Raw genomic sequence first — 15,607 nt, 5'->3', positions numbered from 1 at the left:
GATGAACGGGCTAGTGTGGAAGCTGGGAGGACACAAGAGGGAGGACGCAGGGTTGCGTGGCTCCCGCAGTTCCTGGTCAGGGAATGTGGAGGCCCGGTGGGTGCGGGTCACCTGTCCGGGGTCACTGCACAGCTCTTATGGAGGTCTGGGCGGCGCCAAGCCCAGGAGTTTGAGGTTGCTATGAGCTGTGACGTCATAGCACTCTACCCAGGGCAACAGCCCAAGGCTCCAGTGTGCCAAAACCGTCTCACTCTGCCCCTAAGGATTAAGGCTGTAAGGCAGCTCAGTCCCCGCCTTTAGGCTGCTCAGTCAGTAGGTTACTTTGACCTGCCCAATCCTTGCTCTGAGACCCTGAGGGCAGAGCTTGCCGGGGAAGTTCTTTCACAATGGCTTCCTGCGCCCAGCTCAGTGGCTCAGTCTGGGGCCCCAGACAATGCCCAAAGTTCTCCACACTCCTGCTCAAGCTCTTTCCAAGGCAGTTCAACTGAGTGCCAAGTCCAAGAACACTGAAACAGTTCACAGATAAGGCCTTTCTGGTTTGCAGTCTCACTACTGCTTGTACTTACGGTTGCCGGCATGATTAGGTCGATGGAACACACACAACCACTTGCCAGTTTTCCACTGTTTTTGTCCTCCTCTTGGGGTCCAGAAGTCCCTTGCTGGCTCCCTGTATCCTCAAAGGGATGATTATAGGCAGATCCCACCGGCCAGAGATGCCTGGAGTCCTGTCTCCCCAGACTCGCTGTTCCCAGTTGTAGGGAAGCTGTTACTCGGCTGCCATCTTTAATCTCTCTCCTCTAATTCAAGGTTTTGTAAATACTATACCAACCCACAGAACAAACCTATATTGGCCAGCATTTTACCTATGTTTCCTCCCAATCAGAGTCTATAGGTATGCAGGTTCCATGTATCCAAGTATTCAGATCCATAGTCTCTTGCCTAAGTCACAGGCAGGCAGTGATGAGCCGTGTTTGACTATTGTCTCAGGCTTTTTCTGTGGCCAGTGAACCAAGAATCATTAATAGCTAGACATCTGGAGCCAGTTTAGAGAATTCTTTTATGGCACACCAGAGAATGCTGATCACTTTTATATCAGTGGTAGCATCGAGCACTCATGTCTATTTCAAATTCCCCATTCATTAATTGATTCATTTTTGAAGGAAGAGTAAGAACATCCCTAGGCAATATGGATTATAGGGAAGCACTACAGATTCCTGCCCCTCAATACAGCTTCAGCTAAGAATGAAGCTGGATGATCTTTTGCTAGTGTTTCTGAAGGATCAAAAGATCTGAATATTCACTTACAAAAAGAACTATGAAAAGATTAAGTATGTGACTGATGTATTCCTTCAACCATCTCAGTAGAAGTCATGAATAGAAATTACCCAGAAAAGATAGCAGAGAACATTCTTGTCCAATAGAGTGAATTTTCATGACATACATGGAAAACCCATAAGGTTTTTGAAAGAGTTATATCAGCAGAAACACTACCAGCTTGGAATAAAAGAAACAAAAAAGACAAAATAAAGGAAGGCTGTTGGCCTCCCAGAATTGTATAGCAGGAAACAGGCTGATACAATTTATTCAGCTGAAACATGTGCTACCCGTCCAGGAAAAGGAATGATTATTCCAAGGGCAGAGGTATTCCAGGCACAGATGGTAGAGTCTAGAGCCCAGAGGCTTATTCTTAGGACTGTAAAACCTAATGGAGTTTGGATTGAATTTCAACATTGCTTTGGACTAGTGATTCCTTTCTTTCTTCTATTTTCTCCCTTTTGGTATTGTAATATTGATAACTGTCATTTAGGCTGTCCTGCGATTGTATTTTGAGAGTAAAAATTTTTATCTAGTTTCCCAGGTCCAAAGATAGAGAAGAATTTTGCCCCAAGATGGATTATGCACAAAGCCTCACCCATACTTGACTTAGAAGATGATGAGATTTGGGACTTTTGAGCTGATAATATTTAGATAAAATTTTGGACTTTGAGTCAATGCTATAATGAGTTGAGACTTTAGGAAATAAAGGGATGGGGTGAATGTATTTTGTGTGTGGAATGATTGCGAATCTTTGGGAGCCAGAGAAGACTGTGGTAGGCTGAATAAGATATCCAGGTTCTAAACCCTGGAACCTGTGATGATTACCTTATGTGAAAAAGGCTGTTTGCCAATTTGATTAAGTTAAGCATCTTAAGATAGGGATATTATCATGGATTGTTCAGGTGGACTTTAAATCACAAGTGGTCCTTATAAGAATGGGAGGTAGAAGGAGAATTGACCATGGAAGCAAAGAGAGATTTAAAAATTCTATGCTGGTGGTTTTGAACATAAAGGAAAGGGCCACAAGCCAAGGAATACAAGAATGTGGCTCTAGAAACTGGAAAAAGCAAAGAAACAAACGCTCTCCTAGAGGATCCCTCTGATGGGGAAGAAGCCCTGCTGATGCCTTGGTGCCTTAAATGGCAAAATAATCTACACTCAACTGTTATATAAAAGCATAGCATTTGAAGTCACTTTTCTTTTCTTATTTTTACATGGTGGGTATGCCCCAGTAATAAAAAATAATAATAAATGTCATCATACAGTGATATACATAGCATTTGAAATGCCATCATGTTATAACTGCCTTATTGCAATTCATAGTGTGCTGAGCAACAGTTCTCAGCAATGAGATGGCCACACACAGTGTCTTATGCAACTGCTCTTTTCTGCCATTATAGCACAAAAAATGAATGAGCATGGCTGTATTCCATTAAAACTTTATTTACAGACACTAAAATTTGAATTTTATACTTTAATTTTTATGCGTCACAGAACAATATTCTTTCTTAATTTCTTTTCAACCACTTGAAAATATAAAAATGATTCTTAGCTGCTGGGTATGTGGTTCACGCCTATAATCCTACCACTCTGGGAGGCCAGGGCAGGAGAACCACTTGACCTCAGGAATTCAAGACCAGCCTGAGTAAGAGTAAGACCCAGACTCCACTAAAAATAGAAAAATAGCCAGGTGTCATGGCAGGCACCTATGGTCCCAGCTATTCTGGTGGCTGAGGCAAAAGGATCGCTTGAACACAGGAGTTTGAGGTTGCTGTGAGCTAGGCTGATGCCATGGCACTCTAGCCTGGGCAACATGAGTCTTCATCTCAAAAAAAAAAAAAAAAAACTTACTAGCTTTCAGGTCATACAAAAACAGGTGGCAAGCTGAATTTCTCCATGGGCCATTGTCTACCAGTCCCTCATCTATACTTTACACAGGGAGAAATGAAGCTGCTAGCTGCAACATTTTAGAGGGTACTTGATAGCCCCATATGTAATGTTTTATGTAAATGTACATCCATATTCTAAAAAAATCTTCTGAGGCAAATACTATTATACTTATAATATCATATTCTACTATATTATTATTATATGATAGAGGTAAGGAAATAAGGGCAGAAATTTTCAGTATCTTGGCCAAAGATATCAAGCCACTACAGATATTGAATATGCAATAGAACTTACTGTAACAATGAAAACATTCCACATCTGAAATTCTAACGTAGCAGCTACTAGTCACATGACTATATGCACATAAAGTGTGCAACTAAGAAACTGAATTTTTAAGTTTATTTCATTTTAATTAATTTTGATTTTATTTTAAATAGCCACATTAGACTATGCAACTCTAGTGGGAAGAACCAGGATATGAATATAGAAATAGAATAATTGTCCATAGAGTCTCACAAGTAATAAGGATTTAAACCAGCAATTCCAAACCCCATCATCCACATCTTGGGACCAAAATTACCAACCTTGAGCCAACAGAGTCCAAGAGTCTCTGGGCAGGCATTTGTAGAAGTCAATCTGCATAATGGTTATACATATTTAAAGAAAATCAAAATTACTGTCATGAACTGGCCAGAAGCCTAGATTAGGCAATCCAGTCTTCTAGGATTATAAAGACTGATTAGACTGCAGGTATTTTTTAGAGATACCATGAAGTTGTCCATCATATCAGCCTCTAGAGCTGTGCTTTTCAAACTTTTTTATTTCACAGCACACTTGAACCTATAGTTAAATTCTTGTGGCACATGTAAATTATATTCATCAAAAAAAAAGAGTGAAAAAAAGAATATACTTAGGCTGGCCATGGTGGCTCTCGCCTGTAATCCTAGCACTTTGGGAGGGTGAGCCAGGGGGATTGCCTGAGCTCAGGAGTTGGAGACCAGCCTGAGCAAGAGTGAGACCCAGTTTCTACTAAAAATAGAAAAACAAGCCAGGTGTTGTAGTAGATACCTGTAGTCCCAGCTACTTGAGAAGCTGAGGCAAGAGGATTGCTTAAACCCAGGAGTTTGAGGTTACTGTGAGTTATGATGCCATGGCACTCTACTGAGGGTAACAGAGTAACACTCCTTCTCAAAAAAGAAAAAAAGAAAAGAAAAAAATACACTTACTGTGCTCTGACCTTCTTTTGAAAATAATTTAATGATCTTTAGAACTTTCCATGGCACACAAGTGTGCCGCAGCACAGGGGATGAAAATCACTGCTCTAGAGGACTATTTCTATGACAGAGGGCTCAGAGGAAGCTCCCTGTCGGTCTTGTAACTATAGCACTGAAATTTTCTCCCATTAGAATACATCACATATGTGAGAAAACTCTTTTTTTCCTTGCTGAGAAACATGTCAGATACTGAAGACTGATGTAGTCTGAAAGTTACCCAGGATATGAGGCTGTAAGTTACCCAGGATATGAGGCTGGTGAGCCAGTATGCTGACCCAGTGATAAGCCCTAGCCAAAAAGGCAGCCCCTCATGGAGTATTTTTCACTGGTAGTTCATTTGGAGCAGAGCTCTCATTCTTCTAGGCAAGGTGTGGCCAAGTGGTAGCTCTGGACCGCATCAGTGGGGCATGGACACAGTTGTGTATACCATATGAGTTTTGCAGCATGCTATAATGCATCCTCTTCTCTTTCCAGTGGGAAAAACAGAATGTATGATGTCCTCCAAGAGACCATCGAAAATGATTTCCCAACCTTCCTGGGCAAGATCTTTGCTTTCCTCGCCAATCCAGGCCTGATCATCCCAGCTATCCTGCTGATGTTGTAAGTGATGGCTCTATGTTGCAGTTGAGACTTCCTTGGCAGGTCCTTGTTTGTGCCCCCTTAGTCTGGGCTCTGAGTCTATTAGAAAGCTGAGGGGGTGATTCAGCCTGGTTGGCTCATTCATCACTATCACCCTCAACAACTGCTAAAGCCCAGTGAACAATGGGTGGGTTCAATGATTTCTTTTTCTTTTTTTTTTTTTTTTTTTTTTACTGTTTTTGATTTATTTTATTTTATTTTTATTAAATCATAACTGCGTACATTAATGTGATCATGGGCATGATACACTAGTTTCATAGACTATTTGACACATTTTCATCACACTGGTTAACATAGCCTTCCTGGCATTTTCCTAGTTATTGTGCTAAGACATTTACATTCCATATTTACTAAGTTTCACATATACCCTTGTAAGATGCACCACAGGTATAATCCCACTAATACCCCTCCCTCTGCCCACGTCCCCCCTCCCTCCCCTCCCTTTCCTCTTTCCCCTATTCTTAGGTTGTAACTGGGTTACAGCTTTCATGTGAAAGCCATAAATTAGTTTCATAGTAGGGCTGAGTACATTGGATACTTTTTCTTCCATTTCTGAGATACTTTACTTAGAAGAATATGTTCCAGCTCCATCCACGTAAACATGAAAGAGGTAAAGTCTCCATCTTTCTTTAAGGCTGCATAATATTCCATGGTGTACATATACCACAATTTATTAATCCATTCGTGGATCAATGGGCACTTGGGCTTTTTCCATGATTTAGCAATTATGCATAGGGCTGCAATAAACATTCTGGTACAAATATCTTTGTTATGATGTGATTTTTGGTTATCTTTGGCACCACCATAATGCCTAGGGCATAGGAGGAAAAAGGTAAATGCTCAAGGAAGGAACTAAGGAAGGAAGGCAGGAAGCCAGAGTCTTGGATTAGAATTACTGTCACCAAAAAATGTGCTAGTGAAAATATTAATTTTTCTTTATAAAACTTACATCTTGGAGGCCAGGCACTGTGGCTCACACCTGTAATCCTAGTACTCTGGGAAGCTAAGGCTAGAGAGTTGCTTGAGCTCAGGAGTTCAAGATCAGCCTAACCAAGAGCGAGACCCTGATCTCTACTAAATACAGAAAATTTAGCCAGGAATTGTAGTGAGCATCTGCAGTCCCAGCTTACTTGGGAGACTGAGGCTGGAGGATCATTTGAACCCAAGAGTTTGAGGTTTCTGTGAGCTATGCTGATGGCCTGGTACTCTAACCTGGGCAACAGAGTAAGACCCTCTAAAAACAAAAACAAACAAAAATATACTTTAGCATACTTTTTTAAAAATTATGACATATTCTCAACATACAGAATAATACAGACAGCCAGGTACACTCTCACAAGATTAAATAACATTTTGTAACAATTTCTTCAAGTCTATCTTTCTTTTTTAAAAAAATACAATATTACAGATATACTTTAATCTCCCCTTCCCCCATCCTTCATCTTCCCCTCTTCAAAGGTCACAATTATTCAGATTAGACTTAATTATTTCTATGCATATTTAGATGCTATTATCACATGGGTATATACTATTGTTTACTGAGTTTTAAAATTTCTATGAATGTTCCCAAATATCACCAAAGATTCTGACACAGTCCTTTCAGAGGGATATCGGACCCCAGGTTGCCTCAACTCTAACTGAGCTTCTCCAAGACACATTGTGATGAACCTGTCCAAAGTCAAGACTAAAGAAAAGATTCTGCAAGCTGCCAGTTGACCTACAGGGGCAAATCCATCAGGGTGACTGCAGACTTCTCTAATGAAACTTTCCAAGCAAGAAGACAATGGTCATCTACCTTTAATATACTTAAACAGAACAATTTCCAGTCCAGAACTCTATATCCTGCTAAGTTAAGCTTTAAAATTGATGGAGAAATCAAATCATTTACTGATATACAAACATTGAGGAAATTCACCACAACAAGACCAGCTCTACAGGAAATACTTCAACTTGTTCTACACACTGACCATCACAATGGATCAACAGCAAAGTAAGAACTCAGCAATTAAAGGACAGATCCTAACTTCCACACTGATGCAAAAGATAAAACCAAGCAATGGACTCTCACAAAATAAGATGAATACAACACTACTACACTTATCGATTGTCTCAATAAATGTTAGTGGCTTGAATTCCCCACTGAAGAGGCATGGATTGGCTGACTGGATTAAAAAACACAAGCCATCCATTTGCTGTCTGCAGGAAACACACCTAGCTTCAAAAGACAAATTGAAACTCTGAGTTAAGGGTTGGAAGACAATTTTTTAGGCAAACAGAATTCAAAAGAAAAGAGGAGTTGCAATCGTATTTTCAGATATATGTGGATTTAAAGCAACTAAAGTAAAAAAAAAAAAAAAACAAAGATGGTCACATTATATTGGTCAAGGGAAAAATACAACAAGATGTTTCAATTCTAAATATTTATGCACCCAATTTAAATGCTCCCAGAGTCTTGAAACAGACCTTACTCAGTCTGAGCAATATGATATCCTACAGTAAATACCATAATAACAAGGGAGTTTAACACTCTTCTTACAGAGCTGGAAAGGTCCTCTAAACAGAAATTAAACAAAGATATAAAGGACTTAAATGAGACCCCAGAACAACAGTGCTTGATAGACTCGCATAGAACACTCCATCCCAAAGATAAAGAATATACATTCTAGTCGGCTGGCTGATGAGATATAATGAATTTGGTGATGCCAAATGTTTATAATGTTTTTTCATTTGTTTTCATTGAAAAGTTTAGATTATTTATGTTATAGGTGATGTTCTCTTTGAATAAATCTATAATAGAGAATAGCAATATGTAAATATCTCAGTAAATGCCAAACCAAAAATATTTGTTGCCCTGTGATAAATCACTAGTAAAACTATTTAAACATGTCAGATCATTTTTAATAATGTACATGGCCTTAAATTTTTGTTATCTGTATAGCTACATGATGAATTGTATATTAAAAGAGTTACTTTTGTTGTGATAAAAAAGAAAAAAGAATATACATTTTTCTCATTGCCCCATGGAACATTCCCCAAAATTGACCCTATCCTGGGCCACAAAACAAACCTCAACAGAATCAAAAGAATTGAAATTTTACCTTGTATCTTCTCAGACTACAAGACACTAAAGGTGGAACTCAACTCCAACAAAAACCTTCAACCTCACACAAAGGCATGGAAATTAAACATCTTCTGTTGAATGACAGTTGGATGCAGGAAGAAATAAAACAGGAAATCATTAACTTCCTTAAGCATAACAACAATGAAGACACAAGCTACCAAAACCTGTGGGATACTACAAAAGCAGTTTGAGAGGAAAATTTATCGCTTTAGATACCTACATTTGAAAAACAGAAGGAAAGCGCATCAACAAACTCACAAGCCATCTTATGGAATTGGAAAAAAGAACAATCAAAGCCTAAACCCAGTAGAAGAAAAGAAATATCCAAAATCAAATCAGAGATCAATGAAATTGAAAACAAAAGAATCATTCAGAAAATTAATGAAACAAGGAGTTGGTTTTTTGAAAGAATAAATAAAATAGGTAAACCTTTGTCCAGACTAACTAGACATAGAAAAGTAAAATCTCTAGTAACCTCAATCAGCAATGATAAAGGGGAAATAACAACTGATACCACAGAGATACAAGAGGTCATCTCTGAATACTACCAGAAACTCTATGCCCAGAAATTTGACAATGTGAAGGAAATGGATTAATATTGGGAATCACACACTCTCCCTAGACTTAGCCAGGAAGAAATAGAGCTCCAGAACAGACCAATTTCAAGCACTGAGATAAAAGAAACGATAAAAAACCTTCCAACAAAAAAATGCCCTGGTCCAGATGGCTTCAAACCAGAATTCTATCAAACCTTCAAGGAAGAGCTTATTCCCATACTGCAGAAATTATTCCAAAAAATTGAGGAAGAAGGAATCTTCCCCGACATGTTCTATGAAGCAAACATCACCCTGATACCAAAACCAGGAAAAGACCCAACCAAAAAGGAGAATTTCAGACCAATCTCACTCATGAATATAGATGCAAAAATTCTCAACAAAATCCTCGCCAATAGATTACAGCTTATCATCAAAAAAGTCATTCATCATGATCAAGTAGGCTTCATCCCAGGGATGCAACGCTGGTTTAACATACGCAAGTCCATAAACGTTATCCACCATATTAACAGAGGCAAAAATAAAGATCACATGATCCTCTCAATAAATGCAGAAAAAGCATTTGATAAAATCCAGCATCCTTTTCTAATTAGAACACTGAAGAGTACAAGCATAGGTGGCACATTTCTAAAACTGATTGAAGCTATCCATGACAAATCCACAGCTAATATTTTACTGAATGGAGTAAAACTGAAAGCTTTTCCTCTTAGAACTGGAACCAGACAAAGTTGTCCTCTGTCACCATTACTATTCAACATAGTGCTGGAAGTTCTAGCCAATACAATTAGGCAAGACAAGGAAATAAAGGGAATCCAAATGGGAGCAGAGGAGGTCAAACTCTCCCTCTTTGCTGACGACATGATCTTATACTTAGAGAACCCCAAAGACTCAATCACAAGACTCCTAGAAGTCATCAAAAAATACAGTAATGTTTCAGGATATAAAATCAATGTCCACAAGTCAGTAGCCTTTGTATACACCAATAACAGTCAAGATGAGAAGCTAATTAAGGACACAACTCCCTTCACCATAGTTTCAAAGAAAATGAAATACCTAGGAATATACCTAACGAAGGAGGTGAAGGACCTCTATAAAGAAAATTATGAAATCCTAAGAAAGGAAATAGCAGAGGATATTAACAAATGGAAGAACATACCATGCTCATGGATTGGAAGAATCAACATTGTTAAAATGTCTATACTTCCCAAAGCAATCTACCTATTCAATGCCATTCCTATCAAAATACCAACATAGTACTTTCAAGATTTGGAGAAAATGATCCTGCGTTTTGTACGGAACCGGAAAAAACCCCGTATAGCTAAGGCAGTTCTTAGCAATAAAAATAAAGCTGGGGGCATCAGCATACCAGATTTTAGTCTGTACTACAAAGCCATAGTGCTCAAGACAGCATGGTACTGGCACAAAAACAGAGACATAGACACTTGGAATCGAATGGAAAACCAAGAAATGAAACTAACATCTTACAACCACCTAATCTTCGATAAACCAAACAAGAACATACCTTGGGAGAAAGACTCCCTATTCAATAAATGGTGTTGGGAGAACTGGATGTCTACATGTAAAAGACTGAAACTGGACCCACACCTTTCCCCACTCACAAAAATTGATTCAAGATGGATAAAGGACTTAAATTTAAGGCATGAAACAATAAAAATCCTCAAAGAAAGCATAAGAAAAACACTGGAAGATATTGGCCTGGGGAAAGACTTCATGAAGAAGACTGCCATGGCAATTGCAACAACAACAAAAATAAACAAATGGGACTTCATTAAACTGAAAAGCTTCTGTACAGCTAAGGAGACAATAACCAAAGCAAAGAAACAACCTACACAATGGGAAAGGATATTTGCATATTTTCAATCAGACAAAAGCTTGATAACTAGGATCTATAGAGAACTCAAATTAATCCACATGAAAAAAGGCAACAATCCCTTATATCAATGGGCAAGAGACATGAATAGAACCTTCTCTAAAGATGACAGATGAATGGCTAACAAACACATGAAAAAATGTTCATCATCTCTATATATTAGAGAAATGCAAATCAAAACAACCCTGAGATATTATCTAACCCCAGTGAGAATGGCCCACATCACAAAATCTCAAAACTGCAGATGCTGGCGTGGATGTGGAGAGAAGGGAACACTTTTACACTGCTGGTGGGACTGCAAACTAGTACAACCTTTCTGGAAGGAAGTATGGAGAAACCTCAAAGCACTCAAGCTAGACTTCCCATTTGATCCTGCAATCCCATTACTGGGCATCTACCCAGAAGGAAAAAAATCCTTTTATCATAAGGACACTTGTACTAGACTGTTTATTGCAGCTCAATTTAAATCGCCAAAATGTGGAAACAGCCTAAATGCCCACCAACCCAGAAATGGATTAACAAGCTGTGGTATATGTACACCATGGAATACTATTCAGCTATTAAAAAAATGGAGACTTCACATCCTTCGTATTAACCTGGATGGAAATGGAACACATTATTCTTAGTTAAGCATCACAAGAATGGAGAAGCATGAATCCTATGTACTCAATTTTGATAGGAGGACAATTAATGACAATTAAAGTTATGGGGAGGGAGGAAAAGCAGAAAGAGGGACGGAGGGAGGGGGGTGGGGCCTTGGTGTGTGTCACACTTTATGGGGACAAGACATGATTGCAAGAGGGACTTTACCTAACAATTGCAATCAGTGTAACCTGGCTTATTGTACCCTCAAAGAATCCCCAACAATAAAAAAAAAATAGATGCAGAAAAAGCATTTGATAAAATCCACCATCCTTTTCTAATTAGAACACTGAAGAGTATAGGCATAGGCGGCACATTTCTGAAACTGATTGAAGCTATCTATGACAAATCCACAGCTAATATTTTACTGAATGGAGTAAAACTGAAAGCTTTTCCTCTTAGAACTGGAACCAGACAAGGTTGTCCTCTGTCACCATTACTATTTAACATAGTGCTGGAAGTTCTAGCCAATACAATTAGGCAAGACAAGGAAATAAAGGGAATCCAGATGGGAGTAGAGGAGGTCAAACACTCCCTCTTTGCTGACGACATGATCTTATACTTATAGAACCCCAAAGACTCAATCACAAGACTCCTGGAAGTCATCAAAAAGTACAATAACGTCTCAGGATATAAAATTAATGTCCACAAGTGGGTTGCCTTTGTATACACCAATAATAGTCAAGATGAGAAGCTAATTAAGGACACAACTCCCTTCACCATAGCTTCAATGAAAATGAAATACCTAGGAATATACCTACAAAGGAGGTGAAGGACCTCTATAAAGAAAATTATGAAATCCTAAGAAAGGAAATAGCAGAGGATATTAACCAATGGAAGAACACACCATGTTCATGGCTGGGAAGAATAAACATTGTTAAAATGTCTATACTTCCCAAAGCAATCTACCTATTCAATGCCATTCCTATTAAAATACCAACATCATACTTTCAAGATTTGGAAAAAATGATTCTGCATTTTGTATGGAACCAGAAAAAACCCCATATAGCTAAGGCAGTTCTTAGTAATAAAAATAAAGCTGGGGGCATCACCATACCAGATTTTAGGCTGTACTAGAAAGCCATAGTGGTCAAGACAGCATGGTACCGGCACAAAAATAGAGACATAAACATTTGGAATCAAATAGAAAACCAGGAAATGAAACCAACAACTTACAACCACCTTATCTTTGATTAACCAAACAAGAACATACCTTGGGGGAAAGACTCCCTATTCAATAAATGGTGCTGGGAGAACTGGATATCCACATGTAAAAGATTGAAACTGGACCCACACCTTTCTCCACTCACAAAAATTGATTCAAGATGGATAAAGGACTTAAATTTAAGGCATGAAATGATAAAAATCCTCAAAGAAAGCATAGGAAAAACACTGGAAGATATTGGCCTGGGGAAAGACTTCATGAAGAAGACTGCCGTGGCAATTACGACAACAACAAAAATAAGGAAGAAGCTCAGTGCCAGTTAGGTTGGTCTCTACTTGCATCTTTTAACCTTGAAGACAACAAAATGCACTTGGATCTATCACTTTTTTGGAAAATTTCTCTACTAAGCAATAAATTACCTACTGCGTTCTTATAGTATAGAAGGTTTTGAGTTCTCCAAATTTAAACAAGATTTCCTTCTATTTTCCCAGGAAGCCACATTGTTGCTTATTCACTTTAGTGGTGAGTGTTACTGTGCCAGCTGGGCTTTTGTTTTGGAAAATGTGGACTTCAACCAAATGGCCCCACGGAGAGAAAATCACAGTTCTTACAATGCATCATTTCCCCCAGGCTTTGAACTCTCACCAAGTTCCCACTCAGGTGATGATGTCATCATAGCTAAAGAGGGAACTAGTGTTTCAATGGAGTGTCTTCTCACAGCTGGTCACTATGAAGATATCCATTGGTACAACTCAAAAGGACAGTAACTGGATGGCAGAGGCAGAGGTGGAAAATGGTTGGTTTCTGATAACTTCCTAAACATCACCAACGTAGCCTTTGATGACCGCGGGCTCTTTACGTGTTTCGTCACCTCTCCAACTCGTGCCTCCTACTCTGTCACCCTACGTGTTATCTTCACCTCGGGAGACATGAGTGTCTATTACAGGATTGTTTCCCTGATTGCCTTTACAATCACTCTCATCTTGAATGTCACATGGCTGTGTATGATGATCAGCCATCTTCGCAAGACCGAGAAGGCCATCAACGAATTCTTTAGAACTGAAGGAGCTGAGAAACTTCAGAAGGCCTTTGAGATTGCAAAACGAATCCCCATCGTCACCTCAGCCAAAACTCTGGAGCTCGCCGAAGTCACACAGTTTAAGACCATGGAGTTTGCACATTACATTGAAGAACTGGCAAGAAGAGTTCCTCTTCCACCCCTTATTCTGAACTGCCGAGCCTTTGTCGAGGAAATGTTTGAGGCCATGCGAGTAGATGACCCTGATGACGTGGGAGAAAGAATTAAAGAGAGACCTGCCTTGAATGCTCAAAGCGGCATATTTGTCATTAACCCAGAGATGGGCGGAGTAATTCACCAGGAGGAGATTCAGATGATGGCTCTCTGAGTGTCAAGGCTAGGAGATGGCAGTTCAGGTTTCTGTCCACCTTCAGTCAGAGACGAAAAGTATTGATACAGATTCATTTCAGCCCACCTGATGATATAGGATCTGCTGAATCTAACAAAGATGGGGAATATGAAAACTGTCAGCTGTAGACTATCCCAATACCTACAAAAACAGCTCTCAGATAAAGAATTGTTTCTTGAAAAAAAGCAACATTTTTACCAAAAGATAACTTGGGTTAATATTAAGCACATCAGAACATGAATTGCTAAAACCTTTGTAAAAATTCAGTGGTTTTCCTATCTGCTATTTCTTAGTCATATTCCTTCACCTTGATTAAACAAAGCATGTAAAGGTTTAAAGGAACCTAAGAGATAAACATGATGGGAAAAGTACTGAACTAAGAATCCCATGGTTCCTGGTCACAGATCGTTCAGGTGTTAGGTCTGACACTTATCTTGAGGCTTCAGTTTTCCCATGAGTAAGATAGGGGATTTGTATTAGATGAGATCTAAAGTTGTTTCTTGCCCTGTAGCTTCTTACCCATCACCTTTAAACCACTGAAATCTTCAGCGCATCTCCAAGTAAACCTTTTCCTAGACTTTTAGTCCCTCTTTTTGGAGAGAATTGAGCTGAGACTTTATTCAGTGATTCAGGTTTCCACATCATTGTCATAATGCTCAGAGGTATAAGAGTTTTTCAGATGTTTTGCCTTGTGGAAGGTACAGTGATATGTGCTAGGTTGAATCTCTTCAGTGTCTATGTTATTATGCTGATACAGAGGCACAGATATCAGAGGACTAACCGCTATTTTATAAACTACTTTCCATGAGTAAATTGGTCTTTGTTGGGATATATTGTATCTTTTTAACTTACTGCAGTGTTTTTCAAACTTTTTTATCTCATGGCACACTGGAACCTATAGTTAAACTTCCACAACACACCTAAATTATGTTGACCAAAAAAAAGTAAAAAAGAATATGTTCACTGTGCTTTGAACTTCTTTCAAAAATAATTTAATTAATGATCTTTAAAATTTTTCATGACACATCTAAGATCCTTTCACAGGACACCATTGTGCCACGGCACACCAGTTGAAAATCACTGACTTACTGAGATGTTATTTAGTTCACTGAGGCTGGCAGTGACTTCCCAACTTATCCCCTGAATTGAGTAATTTGTTGCCTTTGGTGTGTTTAGACTAAGAACAATATCAGATCATCTCTGACAAATCATGGATTTTGATATATCTGTTAACAGACTTTCTCAAGCATTCCCTTTTTTTTTATTAAATCATAACTGTATACATTGATATGATCATGGGGCATCATACACTCGCTTCATAAACCATTTGACACATTTTTATCACAGTGGTTAACATAGCCTTTCCGGCGTTATCTCAGTTACTGTGCCAAAACATTTACATTCTACATTTACCAAGTAAGCATTCCCTTTTTAAAAGTACTGGACTCTACAAGTAGATTCTATGCTTAGGAAAGCATTCTAGGATAAAATCCAGAGCTTTAGTTCTCTTTAGACCTCTGTCAACTCTGTTAAATCTCTGTGGTCTTAAATATGGTGCTAAAGGTTGCATGCCTCCTAATCTTGTTTGTTTTGTTTCTATTTTGTCAAGGTTTTTTTTTGTTTTTGTGTATTTCAGATACGTAATTCTAAACTAGGGCTACTTTTGTGATCTTTCTGAGAAGCACTT

At 38.7% G+C, this 15,607-nt stretch overlaps 1 protein-coding gene and 1 pseudogene across 1 annotated transcript in view; both read left to right on the top strand.

Moving 5' to 3' along the window:
- Positions 1 to 15,607, top strand: part of TMC2 (transmembrane channel like 2) — a 112,011-nt gene that overhangs the window by 81,269 nt on the left and 15,135 nt on the right. Inside the window, exon 16 of the mRNA XM_053573739.1 lies at positions 4,956 to 5,081. Coding sequence (XP_053429714.1) covers positions 4,956 to 5,081 — 126 coding nt within the window. The remainder of the gene's footprint in view (positions 1 to 4,955; positions 5,082 to 15,607) is intronic.
- On the top strand, positions 5,957 to 14,048 carry LOC128574143 (microfibril-associated glycoprotein 3-like; annotated as a pseudogene).

This window comes from Nycticebus coucang, chromosome 21 (assembly GCF_027406575.1).
Source record: "Nycticebus coucang isolate mNycCou1 chromosome 21, mNycCou1.pri, whole genome shotgun sequence".
In the NCBI taxonomy this organism is placed as follows: Eukaryota; Metazoa; Chordata; class Mammalia; order Primates; family Lorisidae; genus Nycticebus; species Nycticebus coucang.
This window is presented reverse-complemented; position numbering and strand designations above follow the sequence as displayed.